Source organism: Oncorhynchus mykiss, chromosome 4 (genome assembly GCF_013265735.2).
Source record: "Oncorhynchus mykiss isolate Arlee chromosome 4, USDA_OmykA_1.1, whole genome shotgun sequence".
In the NCBI taxonomy this organism is placed as follows: Eukaryota; Metazoa; Chordata; class Actinopteri; order Salmoniformes; family Salmonidae; genus Oncorhynchus; species Oncorhynchus mykiss.
In genome coordinates this window covers 14,476,574-14,497,449 of record NC_048568.1, presented here as the reverse complement: position 1 = coordinate 14,497,449, position 20,876 = coordinate 14,476,574, and the positions used below count along the sequence as shown (strand labels likewise).

The 20,876-nt window shown below is 41.5% G+C and overlaps 2 protein-coding genes and 1 long non-coding RNA gene across 3 annotated transcripts in view; 1 reads left to right on the top strand and 2 right to left on the bottom strand.

Annotated features, from left to right (window-relative positions):
* Nucleotides 1–124: 124 nt before the first annotated feature.
* Nucleotides 125–11,179, bottom strand: tube1 (tubulin, epsilon 1). The gene is made up of 12 exons (XM_021600273.2): nt 10,882–11,179; nt 10,537–10,610; nt 10,253–10,305; nt 10,047–10,107; nt 9,839–9,954; nt 9,412–9,533; nt 9,077–9,264; nt 8,774–8,946; nt 8,293–8,433; nt 5,916–6,056; nt 1,160–1,334; nt 125–894 (listed from the first exon to the last, which is right to left on the bottom strand). The coding sequence occupies exons 1-12, from the start codon at nt 10,904–10,906 to the stop codon at nt 736–738; spliced, it is 1,428 nt and encodes a 475-aa protein (XP_021455948.2). The 5' UTR covers nt 10,907–11,179; the 3' UTR covers nt 125–735.
* Nucleotides 11,119–16,125, top strand: LOC110522143. Its single transcript, XR_002473260.2, has 2 exons — nt 11,119–11,307; nt 14,499–16,125. It is a non-coding gene; the product is annotated as an uncharacterized LOC110522143 (long non-coding RNA).
* The window catches only part of lama4 (laminin, alpha 4), a 30,414-nt gene continuing 25,061 nt past the window's right edge, over nt 15,524–20,876 (bottom strand). The window contains exons 34-40 of the mRNA XM_036975682.1: nt 20,677–20,866; nt 18,811–18,966; nt 18,145–18,304; nt 17,353–17,483; nt 17,172–17,265; nt 16,915–17,034; nt 15,524–16,712 (exon numbers count right to left, since the gene is read on the bottom strand). Of these exons, the coding sequence (XP_036831577.1) occupies nt 16,567–16,712; nt 16,915–17,034; nt 17,172–17,265; nt 17,353–17,483; nt 18,145–18,304; nt 18,811–18,966; nt 20,677–20,866 (997 nt within the window). The 3' untranslated portion in view covers nt 15,524–16,566. The remainder of the gene's footprint in view (nt 16,713–16,914; nt 17,035–17,171; nt 17,266–17,352; nt 17,484–18,144; nt 18,305–18,810; nt 18,967–20,676; nt 20,867–20,876) is intronic.

The following is a 20,876-nucleotide window of genomic DNA, read 5'->3' as shown; positions in this document are numbered from 1 at the left end:
GTCAGGGTTCGGCCTGGCCATGAAGTGCTACTAAACAGTGCCTGTGTTCTCTGGCGATATGCCAGTGGGCTGGTATGGAAAGTTTAAACGTGGAACCCTCAACTCATGAAGACTGGAGAGAAACAACTTGTTCTGGGTATATTGCTTGACAATTAACATAAAAGGAAATGTAATGTACGTGATGACAATGTGGGGTTAGACCTCAATTCTATGGTTTTTACAGTACCTCTTTAAACAATAAGGCTGTGAGTGAGGCCATTAGTGACAACAGGGATAGTTTGCTCGATCTTAATTCATCTTTGTAGCGACCCACTGATTATACCCCTTATCAACAGTGTACCAGCTGGATCACAATACATCTTCCTACCAGTTAATTCTCAACATAGTTTGCACCACAATACCTCATACAATCTCATGTCCACTCTGATTCACTAGAAATTTAGATTCAGAATCAATAAAATGAATTGTTATTTTTTTTGTATTTTCCCCTGTGTTGTTGACCCTTTTCAAGGCATACATATTCATAACTCAGTTATCCATTAAAAATACATTACAATTAATAAGGAATATCATTTAGACACAGGTAAGAAACGCTTTGTAACTTATAAAAATAAATAAACCAAGTTATAAAATTACAGGACTATTTTCTGCTAATAAAACACAAAAGTGCTTTGCATACACACACAAACACGCTCCACTATGTGTAGTCTGCTAGTGCGAACACACAGAGGACCTTCATGTGGCGATGTTGAGCCTGGCAGCATCAGGCATAAGTCTGTCCTTGGTGGCATCCAGCTGACTGTACTCTTCTATCAGAGAGGAGAGGGAGGAGATCGCCTCCGTGAAGCAGCCCTGCTCCATCCCGTCCACATGCAGGTAGTGATGCATGTGAGCCTGTCAAAACAATCCATCGTGTCAGACAAGAATACTCCACACGGATTGCGAAAGGAAGGAAAAAAAGTGATTGGGAAAACACAGGTGCCTACAACCCTACTTAGAGAACATTAACTGTTAGTCTTTCCTTAGTATAACTCTGCTATTGTCCACTGTGAAATAGAAATGGGTCTTTTTGCTGTCTTTTAACCCTCAATCTTCTGGACCATAAACACTTATTTTGTAACAGAGTTTTGGATTGTTGCGATTGAAGATTAAGATGTACCTTCTTCCTGTAGAGCTTGGTGAAGCGGTCTCGGAGCTCCATGAAGGTGGATTTGACACAGGTGTTGTTGGCCAGGGCTAGTAGTGAGTGGGAGTGACCCACAGGGGGCACAGAACACAGGCCTGTCTTCCATCCCTCCTGATTCCATGACACAAAAGGCAGCATGGGCTTCAGTCTGAGAGGAAGAAGGAAAGGAGAATAAATGCTGCTTTTCTATGAAGACGGATCCGCTTGTCCTTCTCCATAGAGAATATTAATTAAAAGTGCATTTTAGGCTCTGGGAAAATCAGCCCAAGGATGTTTATTTTTAACTTAGTCACAAGAAACCCATTAAGACCGGGGTCTCCTTTTCAAAAAGGTGCCCTGAACACAGCAATACAACAAAATAGTCACTCTAACCAGACTCACAAAAAAAACCTACAACATTAAACACAACAATTTCTTCTTAAAAAATAAATAAATACAACTCTCATTCAACACATTTAATACTAGAGTAAAAAACTGCCAATGCGGCACCGGGGACTCAAGATGCAAAGAGTTTCAAGAATGGGGGCCATTAAAACGGAACACGTTTACCTGGAGCGGTAAGGAGTCGGACTAGTCTCGAGTTCACCACCCCTATGAATGGGTTTGGTGTCTCACTTTTTCTTTCTCCCCTGTGAAGTTAAGTAGGTTGCAAGCTTTTTCAGCAGAGCTTTGTAAACAAAAAGGAACTAATGAAGTGCTCTATGGGACTTTAGTGAGCACCAGCCGACCTTCTGACACGGGATGCAGTGATGAGTACTAAACCAGTCACCTGTGATAAAGCGAAGTGCTCTATGGTTGACTGCATCCAAAGGTTTTAAAGTGGTGTCTGCTGCAATTTGACAAATGGTCTCACCATAGTCCAAAACTGTCAGGAAAGTTGATTTTAAAACCTGTTGTTTCCTGCTGTTTAGAGATAGGCAAGATATATTTCTAAAAAAAGAAGCCCACTTTAAATCTTAGCTTTTTAAACTAGCTCATCATGCTTTTAAAAAAAAAATTTGATCTTTAATAATCCAAAACGGCCAGACATTTATTGGCAGGAACACACACGATGAGAGAATCAGCCAATGAGTAAATACTGTAAGTAGTCCATCCGATACCTTTTTTGCATGAATTAGAGAACATATATTTAGATTTGCCCGAATTAAGTCAACAAGGGCTTTCTGTAATGTACTGTAACAAAATCAGATTGCAGCTCTAACATAGCTTGGTCAACAGTTGGTGCAAATGACGTACATAACCGTATCGTCTGCATACAGATTCATATTACAGGAGATTACAGGTCCCAGACACTGAAGCAACCCACATATCCAGGGTTGACTTTAAAAACGGTATCTTTATGTGCAGGCTAATTCAACAACCAAGGTGAATAATACGGTCGCTATCAAAAGCCACTAAACGTGCCAAGAGTGCTCCAGGAGATTTCCCCTCCTGATTTAGATGGTGGTCACACACACACGCAAGTATGTGCTCTCATAGAAGCTCCTGTTTCTGTTGCTCTTGACAACATGCCACGTGAAAAAGGTCTCTGCAGGGAGGGAAGAAGGTGGGAGCTGAATGGGCCAGTCATGAATCAGGGGCGTCTGTACTGGAGCACAAACACACGGCGGTGAATGGGAACACTATTTGAGAGTGAGCAGTCGGGGAAGGTCATCTCTGGGTCTTATGAGTAGTTATGATGCTGGGTGAACTGGCAGCCCTTTTTATTCGAGAAGGGGGAGGAGAGGATAGTGCTCAAAGTCATTTCCCCCGTGGGGGATCAGTGAAGAATGGATTGTTCCATGTCATTTCAGCAAGCCACGACACCCACCATCTCAGATTGTTCTGAAGTTTGGTCCAACTCAGATGTTTGGTACGACACTGAACAAAAATATAAATGCAACATGTAAATGTTCTGGTCCCATGTTTCATGAGCTGAAAAACGATCCCAGAAATGTTCCATATGTATAAACATCTTATTTCTCTCAAATTTTGTGGACAAATTAGTTTACATCCCTGTTAGTGAGCATTTTATCCTTTGTCAAGATATTCCACACCTGCCATGTGGATGGACTACGAAGAAGCTGATTAAACAGCATTAACATGACACAGGTAATGATCATGGGGACAATCAAAGGACACTTCAAAATGTGCAGTTTTATCACGCAACACTATGCCGCAGATGTTACAAGTTGAGGGTGCGTGCAATTGGCATGCAGACTGCAGGAATGTCCATCAGAGCTGTATCCAGAGAATCCAATGTTGTTTTAGAGAATTTGGCAGTACGTCCAACAGGCCTCACAACCACAAGTAACCACACCAGCCCAGGACCTCCACATCTGGCTTCTTCACCTGCGGGATCATCATAGGGGGAGGGCATGGTGCTGAGGAGTATTTCTGTCTCTAATAAAGCCCTTTTGTGGAGAAAAAGCAATTCAGATTGGCTGTGGGTGGGTGGGCCTATCTATGCCCCTGCCCAATCATGTAAAATCCATAGATTAGGGCCTAATACATTTAAATTGACTGATTTCCTTATGACCTGTAACTCAGCAAAATTGTTGTGTTTTTATTTTTGTTCAGTATATACAGTACCAGTATGAGGGCATTTTCTGTTAAACCTTACCAATGCTTGTGCACTAAAATATCCTTCTTTAAGCATGGACATTGGGCTTGACTTTGTTAAATAAACGAACTCATATAAGATAGAAAAGTACGTTTTGCATTAATAAGAGACCTGTGTGTGTAGAACGACCCCATGATGTCTGGGTGCTCAGCCAAGACAGAAACGAACTGGTTCCTCCTAGCTTAACTGGAGACAGAGCAAAGGTTAAATCCTGCATACCAGTGACAGAGCTGTTGTTCTGTTTGGAGCCTGTTTCTGGGCCAAAGATTCATGCTTTGTGTGTGTGTGTGTGTGTGTGTGTGTGTGTGAGACCAGTAGGACCATACATCATCTGGGACGACAGTCAAAGGCGCTTGCTTGCCCAACTTGGGGGAACCGTTGAGCTACTGTTAGAGAAAGTATGTCTGGAGTGACTTCCTGTCACTTTGGTACCCATTGTCCTCACTCAGTTGTGACAGACTGAGACAACCTCTCCATTATCGTCTGTACCCTGTAACCCAGTTGTCTCCACACACACACACCCTTGTTTTTGAAAAAAAAAGTTATTTTTTTTGTCCATTAAAATAACATCAAATTGATCAGAAATACAGTGTAGACATTGTTAATGTTGTAAATGACTATTGTAGCTGGAAACGGCAGATTTTTTAAATGGAATATCTACAACGGCGTACAGCGGCCTATTATCAGCAACCATCACTCCTGTGTTCCAATGTCACGTTGTGTTAGCTAATCCCAGCATCATTTTAAAAAGGATAATTGATCATTAGAAAACCCTTCTGCAATTATGTTAGCACAGCTGAAAACTGTTGTTCTGATTAAAGAAGCAATAAAACTGGCCTTGTTTAGACTAGTTGTGTATCTGGAGCATCAGCATTTTTTGGTTCAAAATGGTCAGAAACAAATAATTTTCTTCTGAAACTCAGCCTATTATTGTTCTGAGAAATTAAGGCTATTCCATGCTAGAAATTGCCAAGAAACTGAAGATCTTGTACAATGCTGTGTACTACTTACAGAACAGAACAGCAAAACGGGATCTAATCATAATAGAAAGAGGAGTGGGAGGCCCCGGTGCACAACTGAGCAAGAGGACAAGTACATTAGAGTGTCTAGTTTGAGAAACAGACGCCTCACAAGTCCTCAACGTGCAGCTTCATTAAATAGCACACGCAAAACACCAGTCTCAACGTCAACAGTGAAGAGGCGACTCCGGGATGCTGGCCTTCTAGGCAGAGTTCTTCTGTCCAGTGTGTGTTCTTTTGCCCATCTTAATCTTTTATTTTTATTGGCCAGTCTGATGTGGCTTTTTCTTTGCAACTCTGCCGAGAAGGCCAGAATCCCATAGTCGCCTCTTCACTGAATTCAAGGCACACTTAACCAGGATGGCTACCATAGCATTCTGCAGCGATGAGCAATCCCATCTGGTTTGCGCTTAGTGGGACTATCATTTGTTTTTCAACAGGACAATGACGCAAAACACACCTACAGGCTGTGCAAGGGCTAGTTGACTAAGGAGAGTGATGGAGTGCTGCATCAGATGACCTGGCCTCCACAATCACCCGACCTCAACCCAATTGAGATGGTTTGGGATGAGTTGGACGGCAGAGTGAAGGAAAAGAAGCCAACAAGTGCTCAGCATATGTGGGAACTCCTCCAAGACTGTTGGAAAAGCATTCCTCATGAAGCTGGTTGAGAGAATGCCAAGAGTGTACAAAGCTGTCATCAAGGCAAAGGGTGGCAACTTTGAAGAATCTCAAATATATATATTTGGATTTGTTTTAACACGTCTTAGGTTTCTACATGATTCTGTGTGTTATTTCATAGTTTTGATGCTTTCACCATTACTCTACAACGTAGAAAATATTAAAAATAAAGAAAACCCTGGAATGAGTAGGTGTCCAAACTTTTGACTGATACTGTATTTATTGAATATTATGTGAACCATAAAAATAAATAAAAAAAAGGGCCAATTTGCGTGCAATCAATTAGCTTATTTTCTCCGAGATCAAATACAATTTCAATGAATAAAAATGTTTCAGGAATGCGACTCTTACTTGTTTCTAACTACAGAAACAATTTCAGGAAAATCTGAGAGGTGGAACAATCCTAGTAGCTGTCTCTGGGTCTCACCTCTCTATGTTCCTGCGGAGGTCAGACACTTGCACGTTGCCACGGACCATGAGGGCACAGGCCAGGTACAGGCTGTGTTTGGGGTCAGCCCGGATCAGCTGGTGGTCTTTACTGAAGGCATCAGTGAACATCTGATCAAGCCTGAGGTAGACAGGGTACACAGCTAAGGAACAACAACTATACAGAAGGGATACATGCCATTTACATTTGACTCATTCAGTAGACCATATTATCTATCCATGGTGCCAAACTAACAAAAAAAGTGCCTTTAACTAAGAAATGTGAAATACCACACTAGCTCTTTTGCAGTACACTTAACATTATACAGGCTTGAACATTATACAGGCTTGGACATGATCATTGGCACAATGTGCTGCTAATATATTTCCCACGTTCATCCAGAAAAGAGACCCACTCGAGTGAAAATGAGTTCCTGTTCCGTCTTGTCCTGTACATTTTTTGCCCATACTGTCCCAATCGCACAGTTCTATTACCCCACAACTTTCCTGTCCCGATGAAAATCACCTCCGCTCAATTTAACGCACAGAAATCAGAAATACCTTCTTCCGTTAACTCATGCAGCAGTGTGCAGTTTCCATACCAATGGCCTCGTTTCGGGCTCACGAGACAAGAGTGGGGGCTGGTAGCTAGCTACTATTTTGTTGCCTGCCCAGCTGGGTACCAAAACATTTATGCAGTAAATATATTTTGATTTGTTTCACACATTTTTGGTTACTACATGATTCCATATGTGTTATTTCATATTTTTTATGTATTCACTATTATTCTACAATGTAGAAAATAGTAGAAATAAAGAAAAACCCTTGAATGAGTAGGTGTGTCCAAACTTTTGACTGGTACTGTATAAATAAATGCCATATATTACGTATAATATTGATATTTATTATGTGAATTGTTGGAATCATATAATTAAAAATGAGTAGGCTATTCTAATTCTGTGGTTGGTGTTGTCATGAAAGTGAATGAAAAAGACAGTATAGTAGGAGTTGTGAAGTCAGTGCTTCCCAGGGGACCCAACCCTTTGAATAGAAATGTTATCAAGCTTCACCTATTCTCTCTGATCCAGAACATGACTTTGTTCAAGCAACATGCTGCCACCACCACTGGCAAGCACCCGTATTCAGTGATGCCAAGATTTAGCAACTTTTCAGACTACCCTGTATGAGGATTCTGTGTTATGCACTATAGCCTGTTACCATATATGTTATTGAAGATTATCTGCTGTTTGTCTTGTGTGGATGTATGTATGTGTTATGCAACCCTAACACCTGGCAACTTTTTAAAAAATTTTTAAACAGCACCTAGCAACAAATTTAGCTACTTTTAAAAATGTATTTGGAATTTTAGCAACTTTTGAAAAGTGACTCAAACGCTAAAATGCACGCATTTTCCCACTAAATGACACAAAAACGATTTTCTCTGTCACACACTCGGTCACAACACACGTGCCTGGCTGCAAAAGTGCATTGTGAGTGATGTCAGTAGCAGGCGCTCAGCTCGTGCACAGCCAGCAGCAATTTCTGCAAATTGCAAATCATTGTTGGCTGACTGCAGCTGCCTGTGCACGAGCTGAGCGTCTGCTGCGAACGTCACTCACAATGCACTTTGCAGCCAAGCATGATAACTAATTACCAATACACTGCTTAAAACTATAATTGTTCAGAATGTGTAGGTTTACTAGATTAAAAGAAAATAAGTCAAATGTAATTATTCAATAATGTGTAATTGTTCAATAATTAGGTGTTATGTTTAAAAATAAAAATATCTGATCATATAAAATGTGTTGGTTGATATTACTTTTACAAATACAAATATGTGATAAACAAAAAAATCTAAACTAACAAATGTCAAATCATATTTTTCGCCGAGATGGCCAGTCAATTTGAGTAACGTTACTGTGTATTCCACGTAATGACGCAGTTTTACGTTTTTACGCAATGATATCACAACGTCATTTAGCAACTTTTAGCAACAAATCGACCTGCCTCAAGCAACTTCCCCTGATAATTAGTTGGCAACACTGCCTGTATTAGAGCTAACGTTTGCTAGCCAGATATGCCCTAGCTTCATATTACGTGCTAGCTCAATGCATTTACCTAGCGATTAGCATTAGCAGCTAATGCAAAATAATTATGTGGAGCTTGCTAAGACTAACTTACTAGCAGTTGGCAGAGATGAAGAAACTAATAGTACAATATAAAACATGTGGATTGATATGAAGAAGCAAAGTTGAAAGCAGCATCATTCTTGTTTCTTGACTGCATGGGAATCCTGTTCCAAATATAATATTCAGAGTTACAGAAAAGTCAAAACGGAAAAGAGGAGTAAAATTAGCAATAGGGACAGCAGAGCAGACCTTCGGGTGGGGATGTTGACATCAGCCAGGGTGTAAAGAGGGGTGAGGCTGGGCACCAGGTAGTGCAGTCGAGGGAAGGGCACTAGGTTCATGGCTATCTCATTCAGGTCCATGTTGAGTGATCCCTCAAAACGAGCTGAACTGCAATAAAAGAGAAACAAACAGTTTATTGATATCACACATCAGACATTTCACAATCAGACAGATGCTATCGCCTAAAACAAACAAGTGGTCTTTATTGACATAAATAACCCCTTTAACAGTTCAATGACTGCACTATGCAATGACGATGTTGCTGGCGAGATGGATTTTTTGAAATTCTAATGAAATTCCGATTTTTCTCTTGATTTTTACAGTGGCAGTAAAATGCACTGGAGACCAGACTCCAAACACCTGGGAGGCTTAATGAAGAGAGTCTGTCAAGGTAAATAAAAGGCCTAGTGCCACAGACAGCAGCCAGTTCTCGTCTCCAGTAGTCTACCTGGTGATATTGAGCAGCAGGTTGGCTACGATGTTGTTCATGGCATCAAAAGGCTTCTCGGCTCCACTGACCCCTCCCTGGCCTGAGATGATGGCACTGTCCTTCTTGATCACAGAACCTGGCTTCCCACTGTGGGACATGTGCTTGATCTTGTTCACTATGTCTACCAGTGACTGGAAAAGGAATCATAAGAATGGACAAATGGAAGGGAATTGTTATTTACAACAGTCAGTTACAGATTGTAAAACATGGTCATGCATCGTATGCATAATACGGAAATACCTTACATGCACACAAACACACCTGATTCTCCACAGGGAGGACACAGTCGGCATGCTCGGTGAGCTCCCGCATGGCCAAGACACTGTTGTAGGGGGAAGTGACGACATCGTCCTCTGCTGAGGGGTAGACTGAGGTGACGATACGACATACCTCGGGGAACTCCTCCTCCAGAAGTTTCAACACACAGGTGCCCAGGCCTGATCCAGTTCCTGACCATCACAGCATAGGACACAACACATCATGGTTATCCAAAACGTTACACTGAAAAAGCAGAACACCCCAACGTCGTTCATGTAGTAATAATGTGTTTCAGTAGTTATGAGACTATGTATACATTTGTACACTCGAGTCCTCACCTCCACCCATGGAGTGAATGAGAAAGAAGCACTGCAGGCAGTCACAATGCTCTGCTGCCCTCCTCAGCTGGTCCACAATCTGTTCCCTGTAGGCTGAGCCATACGTCCAGTGGCCCACTGCCCTGGAGAGGAATAAACAGGTGGCACAGCTGTTTTACAAATTCATGTTATCAAACATAAAATGTACCTGCAATTGTACTGATGGAAATTACTACTGAGTGCCAGTCTGGTGCCATCATGCCAAGTCCTTGTCACTCATAGTTATGCCATAAGAAATTGAGTTGGCAAGAGCACCAACAGATCTGGGACCAGCCTGGGAAATGACCATGTATAGCCTATGCAGAAAAAAAATAAAGAGTTTCATAAGCAGTATTTTGAAGGAATGCGAGATGGCCCCCCTGCGAGGCAGGCAGGCACAGTCGCTAACCAGTTGTTGCCTGAGCCGGACACATCAGTGATGAGCTGAGTGCTATCAAACAATTCTCTCAGCGGGCCCTGTAGGATCTCATTCACCACACCCTCCTCCATGTCCACCAGCACCGCCTGTAGTGAAGACATTAGTCTTGTCAGAGTGTGTGAAGCCGACACACAAACAAACACGTCAAAGTGAAGCAATAACTGTCACTGGAATTTACCCTGGCCTTCAGGGATTGGATCCTCCCACCAGTGATGTCACAAGATCCCCCGACCCCTCTCCTGGAAATACACACATAGCAGGGAACCACAGCGGTCATTTGAGAAGGCACTCCATTTGTTTGTCTGAATGAACATGCACATTTCACAGCCATGTGGTAGCTAGGGTTGAATGGATCACAGCAAGAGATTGGCAGGATGGAATTACCTTGAGTCAACGTTCCGAAAGAAGCTGCTCAGCGCCTCATCGTAGATTCCTTTCTAAAATTAATAAATAGGAAGGACATGCTAGAGATAATGCAGCTTGGGTAATGAAGAGCCTATGCCTGTTGTCCAATGGAAACATACCAGTAGACTAACTTCCTGTCCCATTTCACACAACAAGTGAGAAGACAACAGGAGGCAAGTATATTTAGGTTACCAGCCTAGACTTTCTCCACATAAAATCAAATATTTAATCTTTATTTATTTTCTTTAAAAAGTATTACTTACTTTATTGACATGGGAATGTTCCCGCAAAGCAAGATCCCAAAACCTGCAGCCCACCTGGTTACCACACTGCCCAACTGCAGAACACAGACCATAAAAGCTAAGGGGATATTCTGTCATAGGAAATTGTGAAACCAGCTGACCCATGTAAACATTAGCTAGCTCTTCCAGTTTCAAGTAATGATATTCCCATTGATATGCCTCACTCATCAGCCATCTGGGTAACACACCTTTCGCCAACATGGCGCTGCTTTGTTTACGAGACCATGGTAAACAATGAGCTCAAAATAGATCATCTTGGTCACTGCTCAAAAATCGTAGAAGTCAGACAGTATCAAACAAACTCACCCTGTACAACAACTGATTGTGTCATCACTGGAAATAATAGCGGTCTTCTACGACTTTGTGCAACGTTCTCGTTTACAGAACATCATATCAACTTTCAGGGCAAATGTACACGACTGTAACAAGACACTTTTATATCCGCCACGCACGTTTGTCGCATGTTGATGGCGTATATTTGTCATGGAAACATAAACCGTGGACCAATGCAACTTGTTTCTTTCATCATATTCCCCCCTTCAGTTTGACATCGGCTTGCATCTGTATGGCCGAGATGCAATGGCGATGAATGTTGAAGCAATCGAAGAAGAACGCGATGAATCAGCACAGAGAAATGTTCCATCAACTTCCATCTTCCACTGTCATCATACGCTAGATGGCAGTACACTGTGGTTGAAATTCATACCTCTCCCTCCTAGAATAATAAACAAGGTAAGACCTTATTTATTGCATTATATATACTTTCCATAACAAATTGTATGGAAAGCAATATACTTTCCATACAACATTTGGGGTTTAAGGCCGCCTTCCTGATTCAAAGTTTAAAATAAAACCATACTCTATGGTCAAAACCAACTTACTCCGCACAACTAAAATAGTACATCGACAAAAGTCGTAAAAGTAAAAGTAAAGATACGTTAATAGAAAATGACTCAAGTAAAAGTGAAAGTCAGCCAGTAAAATACTACTTGAGTAAAAGTCTAAAAGTATTTGGTTTTAAATATACAGTTGAAGTAGGAAGTTTAAATACACTTAGGTTGGAGTCATTAAAACTGGTTTTCAACCACTCCACAAATTTCTCGTTAACAAACTATAGTTTTGGCAAGTCAGTTAGGACATCTACTTCGTGCATGACACAAGTAATTTTTCCAACAATTGTTTACAGACAGATTATTTCACTTATAATTTACTGTATCACAATTCCAGTGGGTCAGAAGTTTACATACAATAAGTTGACTGTGCCTTTAAAGAGCTTGGAAAATTCCAGAAAATTTCATGGCTTTTGAAGCTTCTGACATAATTTGAGTCAATTGGAGGTGTACCTGTGGACGTATTTCAAGACCTACCTTCAAACTCAGTGCCTCGTTGCTTGACATCATGGGAAAATCAAAATAAATCAACCAAGACCGCAGAAAAAAATGTGTAGACCTCCACAAGTCTGGATCATCCTTGGGAGCAATTTCCAAACGCCTGAAGGTACCATGTTCATCTGTACAAACAATAGTACGCAAGTATAAACACCATGGGACCACGCAGCCGTCATACCGCTTAGGAAGGAGATGCGTTCGGTCTCCGAGAGATGAACGTACTTTGGTGCGAAAAGTATAAATCAATCCCAGAACAACAGCAAAGGACCTTGTGAAGATGCTGGAGGAAACAGGTACAAAAGTATCTATATCCACAGTAAAATGAGTCCTATATCGACATAACCTGAAACGCCACTCAGCAAGGAAGAAGCCACTGCTCCAAAACCACCATAAAAAAGCCAGACTACGTTTTGCAACTGCACATAAGGACAAAGATTGTACTTTTTGGAGAAATGTCCTCTGGTCTGATGAAACAAAAATAGAACTGTCTGGCCATAATAACCATCGTTATTTTTGGAGGAAAAGGGGGGAGGCTTGCAAGCCGAAGAACACCATCCCGACCGTGAAGCACGGGGGTGGCAGCATCATGTTGTGGGGTTGCTTTGCTGCAGGAGGGACTGGTGCACTTCAGAAAATAGATGGCATCATGAGGGAGGAAAATTATGTGGATATATTGAAACAACATCTCAACACTTCAGTCAGGAAGTGAAAGCTTGTTTGCAAGCTGGCTTTTAAGGACAACAAAGTCAAGGTATTGGAGTGGCCATCACAAAGCCCTGACCTCAATCCTATAGAAAATGTGTTGGCAGAACTGAAAAAGCATGCGCGAGCAAGGAGGTCTACAAACCTGACTCAGTTACACCAGCTCTGTCAGGAGGAATGGGCCAAAATTCACGCAACTTATTGTGGGAAGCTTGTGGAAGGCTACCCGAAACATTTAACCCAAGTTAAACAATTTAAAGGCAATGCTACCAAATATTAATTGAGTGTATGTAAACTTCTGACCCACTAGGAATATGATGAAAGAAATAAAAGTGGAAATAAGTAATTCTCTCTACTATTATTCTGACATTTCACATTCTTAAAATAAAGTGATGATCCTAACTGACCTAAAACTGTTTTTTAAAAAGGGATTAAATGTCAGGGATTGTGAAAAACTGAGTTTAAATGTATTTGGCTAGGGTGTATGTAAACTTCCAACTTCAACTGTACTTATGTATCAAAAGTATAAACCATTTCAAATTCCTTATATTAACCAAACCAGATGGCACAATTTTTTTGTTTTTAAAATGTACGGATAGCCAGAGGCACACTCCAACACTCAGAAATTATTTAGAAATGAATTATTTGTGTTTGTGAGTCCGCAAGATCAGAGGCAATAGGGATAACCAGGGATGTTCTCTTGATAAGCGTGTGAAATTGACCATTTTCCTGTCCTGCTATCCATGCAAAATGACGTTAGCTAGCTAAATTGAAACTGCTGGGGGAAAGGTACAGTACCTAGCTAACTCTCACCTTAATCACTGCAGTGTAGCTAATGTTAGCTAGTTTTCTAGAAAATAAAAACTATAGCTATATTTTAAAGACTTGTTGCTGACTTTTGAACCCTTTTTGTCAAAGTACTTAATTCCACTGCCTGTTTATTTATTAATTGGTGACTGAAAAAGTTGCAAATAAAAATGTCCCTCCAAATTTCACTGCAAATAGACTAATAGGCTGTATTGGTTGGGTATCATTTGGCTGATGTGGACATTTACATGACAGGCTGACCACACCGCTGGCGTCGCGTGCGCGAGCGTTGCAAAATAAATTTAGAAATCTGTGTTATTCAATTATTGCACCCACACTGCTCGCGCACGCCAATGAGCGTCTGCGTTGCCACGGGCTAAAATAGAAATCAGTTATATTTCTGACGCAGATCGCGCTGCAAGTCCTGCCTCTCCTATCTTCTCATTGGTTTATAGAAGCAGGTACCCACATGCCATCTCCTCATTGGTTATACCCACGTGGATGACTGAAAGACGAACGAGGTCAGTGGTGGTAATGCATCAAATTTATGAAATTTTCCAATTGCAATATAAAGTTAAGAGAATAAAATGCCTGGAAGGAAGAGAGATGACTAGAAATGATTCAGTTGACCGTTTTATGTGTGGATTCATTGGTAGAGTAGAGGACCTTGTGCATTTCAGGTAAAATACAACTCAATGTTTATATCCCAAGACAAATTAGCTAGCAACAGCAAGCTAGCTAAATAGGACAAATTAGCTCGCAAGTGCAAGCTAACTAGCTAAATTGCCATAAATATTTAAGGCTTTTCGACCTGTCCCCAAATTAATATAATTGGTTCAGATATTATAATTGTTTTGATATTTTAACCTGCGTGTCGTGATCGCGTTTGGCGTGGGGGGGACAAAATACATTTGTGCGCGACGGTGCACGCGCTCAGCCGGTTCAGGTTCCGTGTGACTGTTTAGTTTTGCGAAGTTACTGACTTATAGGCATATTGTTATTAATGTTTTTGTTATTGCATTTTAGGTGGAGAGGGAGTAAGATCTCTAGAAAGCAGCATGCTGCCACAACCACTGAATACTGGGGCCTGCCTTGGAGTATTGTTGTATTCATCTCCACCACTTGCCTAGAAATCATATGACGAACCTGCATAGACTAACAAAGGGAAATTCTATCTAGGTTTTTGTTCCAGTACTTCACTAACCCCTCATTCAACTAATTGTGGTCTAAATTGAACAAACACTTGCACAGTTTAGCCCCCTGGGACAGAAATCACCCAAGTCTGTGTTATTGAATGAGCTTCCAAAGTTACACGCTTCAATTCTGCATGATAGATTATAACATGTGTGGAACTATTTCTATCATTATTTTACTTGCAAATTTCATCCTACAAATTAACAGAACTTCCTTCAACGTGACAACAGTGACAGAACTCTGAACGAGCGCAGATTCAAAATCTTCAAGTGTATTTTTTATTCACAGCAGAATATTCATAGTCGTAAATGGACGTGCAGTAATTTTGAATATAAATTATGCTTTCAAATCTTATTGAATGTATTCAAATGTAGAGTTAAAAGTTTTCTTGACCTTTATTAAACATTTCACACGTCCTGATACCAAGCGTGCGAAATTAAACGACACATTTTGCGAATGGTACTTGCAACCACAGAACTCTATTTGCGACCACAATAATGTAAAATACAAATTCACATAGCTCTGTCATGATTATAATCCCATACAACATAAGCTCTTTCTTATCCTCAGAAGTACACCAAATAAAAACGGTCATTTTCTCATAATCCTCCCAGCATTTACTTTACCCATCACTCTTTCCACCAGATTGGATATCTCAAATGGATTCCTCAGGTTTGGCAACTTGATATGCCCCTTCTCAATTCTCCCCGTTTCCCATTCTTTTGTACCATAGGCCAATCCTCCTCGCCTTCACCGCCATTAGTTCCAAGATCTACACCTAATCATGCCATCTTTTTCTCCTTTCCGACCTCTCTCTTTCTGTGTGTGTGAGGGGAATAAACCAATAACAGCAAGGATTTTCGAATATACATTTTATTAATCAGAAAAAAAGTAGAAAAACTGCACTGTGACAAAGCAATGAAGACGATTTTGTTACATACAGATGTGGCAGCATTGAGATGACAATATAGGGTGGTGGAAGCATTGTCTGGAACTGGACTGCACTCCTACAGTACATCATAGCTCTCTGACAAAAATATAAACTATGCTTTAGGCTCCTATCAACCAAACCCAAACCAATCCCTTTGGAGTGGAAGTGTGGATTTATGAGTTCTGCCAATGTAGATTAAAGGCCCAATGCAGACCTTTTATATATCAAATCATTTCTGGGTAACAATGAACTACATTACTGTAATAGATTTCCATTAAAATGGGCAAAAACAGCTTTTTTTTTAGCAAAAACAAGAATTTTGCTAGTACTGTCTGGGAGTGGAAAACTAGAAACTAGCTGTTATTGGCAGAGAGGTTTGGAATTCTCTTTGTTATTGGTCTATTAATCACTGTACTGCATGGTGATGTCACCATGAAAAAACGAAAATCCCACCCATGCAAACCTGCTGATTAGAAGGTCTTGTGTAGATTGTATTTTCAACCAGCAACTATCAGGAAATAACACTGATAAAAAATGTTCTCACACTTTTACAGTGTTAGTTTCATCAGCTGTTGTACAATATTATATAAACAATGCATTTTGACTGTACTGTACTTTAAGAAAATGAAGATACCTTTTCATAGGGTGATACAGTTACAAGCCTTCTTAAGTTGGCTATAATATGAGCAGTGGTCTTTAATCACATCATGTTGCAGTCCAACTCTTTTGGCTGGATATTTTCTAATGTGAAACTAATTCATATGGGAGGGTTGGTTACGTTGCCAGGTCATTTTCTTTTCCAAATGAAAACAAACATTGTTCTAGTTAACATCAAACAAGAATAGACAATTTAAAACACAATGGAAATGACTTTTCATGCTTTATTGACAGTGTGGAAACTTGTTAGGAAGCAGAATTTGGTCAGTCGTGTTGCTGGAGAGCTGGGCTGTATTCGTTATGACAGGGCCTTCAGGCAGCTGGACAGGAGCCCACACTGACGGCCCCGCTGACCAGGGCAGCTTTGCTGAAGGCCACTTGGCTCTCGTTCACCGTCAGGTTCCTCATACAGCCTGTGTAGGCCCTCCTAGTGGCAATGCCCTCTGGGAGAAGAGATTCTAGGAAGATATATAATAAACAACATTATAAACACATTTCCTTTTATTTTGCAAACTCAAGGTTGATAGTGCTGCCTCACCCTGTAACCAAAGTACTCACAGTTTGGATGTGTTTTGTTAGTTGGAATGTCAGATAGTGTCTAGCAAAAAACTATTTTGTGTGAAGTTCAATCGTCTTGAAATGCATGGCTTTGCCACTGACCTGGAGCTCCACCAATGAACACAGGGGCCCTGGCATTCTGGGTACTGTGGTAGAGAGGTCCCACCACATGGTTGACATCTGAGTCCACATCCAGCTGGATTACATTGGCATCTCGGATCACTGAACCAGAGGCAGAAAGGACAACAGAACACATTGTTGTCAGCCACTGCACATAACATGGGCCAATCATTGCAAATGAACCGTGGTCCCATACTGTTTAAATCAGGGGCAGTCAATGCAATAAAGAGATCTCTTACCTGTGATCCTGTGCCAGCTCCCATCACACAGACCCAGTCTAGGAGTGACCTGAGTGAAGAACTCACGGACCCCATTGTTCACCAGCACCACCACCTGTGAGCATAGAACAATACTTGCATTGAAGATCTACTAATAGCAAATTAGCAAATTACGACTGATTGCTTTGTATTAGTCGCTTACCGCTCCTTGATGAATATACATCGTTAAGTACTCCTCTGCTGCTGTGTAGACATGCAGTAGTACCCCTGACGCCACACGAGGGCGCACCTCTACCACCAGCTCAAACTTCCGCCCCAGGTTGAACGTGTCATCTGAGGGAGACGGACAGAAAGAGTAATTCAAGTAAAGTCTGCTCTACCAGCCCCTCTGTCCGTTCGGAACCTCATCTTTAACGCCTGTAACCTGGAATGTTTCACTGCACTTCGGCCCAATGGGGTCGTGTGCACGTGTGAAACTTAGCCAGCCACAGTAGGGTGTGAAATTGCTCTGCACTCGTTCAAACAGCTGCAGCTTGGCTTCCAAGACCTTGGAGATTGCAGCTCTCCTCCGCGCCCTCAACTTTTCCACCAGGCCAAATTTTCACTACAGCTGCACTGGCCATATCAAATTCCGATATCCTGACTAGAGCCTCTCTGCTTCCCCGTCTCTGTGGTGATTGGTGAGCGGCCCAGGGGTTTTGTCTGCTTTCCAGAGAAAATCTAACATGGCGTGTGATATAACTGACACATTGTTTCCAAACAGCTCCAGATCCTGCCAAAGTGAACCGTGTACAATGATAGGATGGAGTATGTCCTGAAGATTGCAGGAAAATCAATGTTTCACAAGCTTTTCCTTTGGTATCATACTTCAAATTAATCTGGTAGGGTTCAGCCACAGTATAAAGCCAGAAGGGCCTTGAGGATAATCACATGCCATTACTTTCTTAATTCCTAGCTAAATGGAGAGGCTTGGCAAAGTGTGTTTGTGTCTTACCCAAGACGACATATCCTCCCTCTTCAGAGAAGTATGTCCCCGGCTCAGAGAGTCCCTCGAAGCACGGCGTCACCCCGAAGGCCTGGGACACGGAGGACAGCCATTGGCCATTCAACTGGAAGTTCTTCACACAGCCAGTGAAGCTGTACGCAGAGTTTCTCTATTGGAGACAAATACAGCACAGGAAAGTGTAAATGGGTGGTAGTACAGATATCTGTAGATAATATGTTCCACTAACAGACCCCAGGGAGGGGTCACATTGATGGTTTATTGTTTTCTGTGGGAAACGTATCGTCTGAGTACAGGAGTCTGAAGTGACAATACTTGGATGGCTCCCAGTGTGAACATATGCCAGAAAAGACTAGAGGACCATAAATCATTCCAGACATCTCTTATAATGTTCTTTATCGAAAGGTCAGGATCTTGACTTTTTAGTTCTTCTTATACATTCTTGGCCAGGGTTTTCATATGTTTCCAGGTTTCCACTGTAAAAACATTATGCTCCATTTTCCTTCAGTAGGATATAAGGTCCTGCGCTGTGTCCCAAATTACACCTCATTCCCTATATAGTGCACAACTTTTTGACCCTGGTGAAAAGTAGTACACTACATAGGGAATAGGGTACCATTTGGGATGCAGCCCTGGGCACTAAGGGGTGTATCTTACCAGTATGTTTTGCTGGGCCCTCCCTGGTGGCACCCCTCCCACATAGAGGGTACTGCTGACGTGCCAGGAGACGTTGGAGCCCTGAGCTCTATCCTCCAGCAGTGTCAGCCCATCAATGATTAATCGGCCCAGATTCCCATCACGAATAAAAATAACCTGCAGGAGGAGAGACAAGACAGTGCTGTTACAGTGTCGGGTAGAACTATGTCACTGCTGAAAACGAGTGGCTTATCCCATAGAACAATCTATTTATGTGTGACAGATGTCAGAGGTAAAAGTTTTTTAGTATATGGTTAATGGGGAATAAATACACTACCGGTCAAAAGTTTTAGAACACCTACTCATTCAAGGGTTTCTTTATTTTTTACTATTTTATACATTGTAGAATAATAGTGAAGACATCAAAACTATGAAATAACACATGGAATCATGTAGTAACCAAAAAAGTGTTAAACAAATAAAAAAATATTTAATATGAGATTTTTTAAATAGCCACCCTTTGCCTTGATGACAGCTTTGCACATGCTTGGCATTCTCTCAACCAGCTTCACTTGGAATGTTTTTCCAACAGTCTTGAAGGAGTTCCCACATATGCTGAGCACTTGTGGCTGCTTTTCTTTCACTCTCCCGTCCGACTCATCCCAAACCATCTCAATTTGGTTGAGGTCCAGGGACTGTGGGTCTAGGTCATCTGATGCAGCACTCCATCACTCTCCTTCTTGGTAAAATATCCCTTACACAGCCTGGAGGTGTGTTGGGTGATTGTCCTGTTGAAAAATAAATGAACGTACCACAAAGCCCAAACCAGATCGGGTGGCGTATCGCTGCAGAATGCTGTGGTAGCCATGCTGGTTAAGTGTGAAGCCTTGAATTCTAAATAAATCACAGACAGTGTCACCAGCAAAGCACCCCACACTACGACACCTCATCCTCCATGCTTTACGGTGGGAAATACACATGCAGAGATCCTCCGTTCACCCACACTGCGTCTCACAAAGACACGGCGGTTGGAACCAGTTTGGACTCCAAACCAAAAGACTGGTGGAAATTTGTCCAATGTCCATTGCTCATGTTTCTTGGCCCAAGAAAGTATCTTCTTCTTATTGGTGTCCTTTAGTAGTGGTTTCTTTGCAGCAATTCGACCATGAAGGCCTGATTCACGCAGTCTCCTCTGAACAGTTGATGTTGAGATGTGTCTGTTACTTAAACTCTGTGAATCATTTATTTGGGTTGCAATTTCTGAGGCTGGTAACTCTAATGAACCTATCCTCTGCAGTCTTTCATTCCTGTGGTGGTCCTCATGAGAGCCAGTTTCATCATAGCACTTGATGGTTTTTGAGGCTGCACAAAGTTCTTGAAGTGTTCCATATTGATTGACCTTCATGTCTTACAGTAATGATGGACTGTCGTTTCTCTTTTGCTTATTTGAGCTGTTCTTGCCATAATATGGACTTGGTCTTTTACCAAATAGGGCTATCTTCTGTATACCCCCCTACCTTTTCACAACACAACTGATTGGCTCAAACGCATTAAGAAGGAAAGAAATTCCACAAGTGAACTTTTAAGAAGGCACACCTGTTAATTGAAATGTATTACAGGTGACTACCTCATGAGGCAGGTTGAGAGAATGCCAAGAGTGTGCAAAGCTGTCATCAAGGCAAAGTGTGGCTATTTGAAGAATCTTAAATATAAAATATATTTGGATTTGTTTAACAATTTGTTGGTTACTACATGATTCCATTTGTTATTTCATAGTTTTGATGTCTTCACTATTATTCTACATTGTAGAAAATAGTAAAAATTTAGAAAAACCCTTGAATGAGTAGGTGTTCTAAAACTTTTGACCGATAGTGTATATTTACTTACATTGTGCCATGTTCCGTCGTTGTACTTCTCCGGGCTCTTGACCTTGACCTGTTGTTGACCCAGGTTGAAGGTGTACACCAGCTTCCCATGGGAAAGAAACAGAGCCATGTAGTTGTCCTCTGCCTCGTCTGATGCATAAAAGATGAGGCCGAACGAGGACTGGGTCTTCAGGGACAGGGAGAAGTGAGACCTGGGGGGTA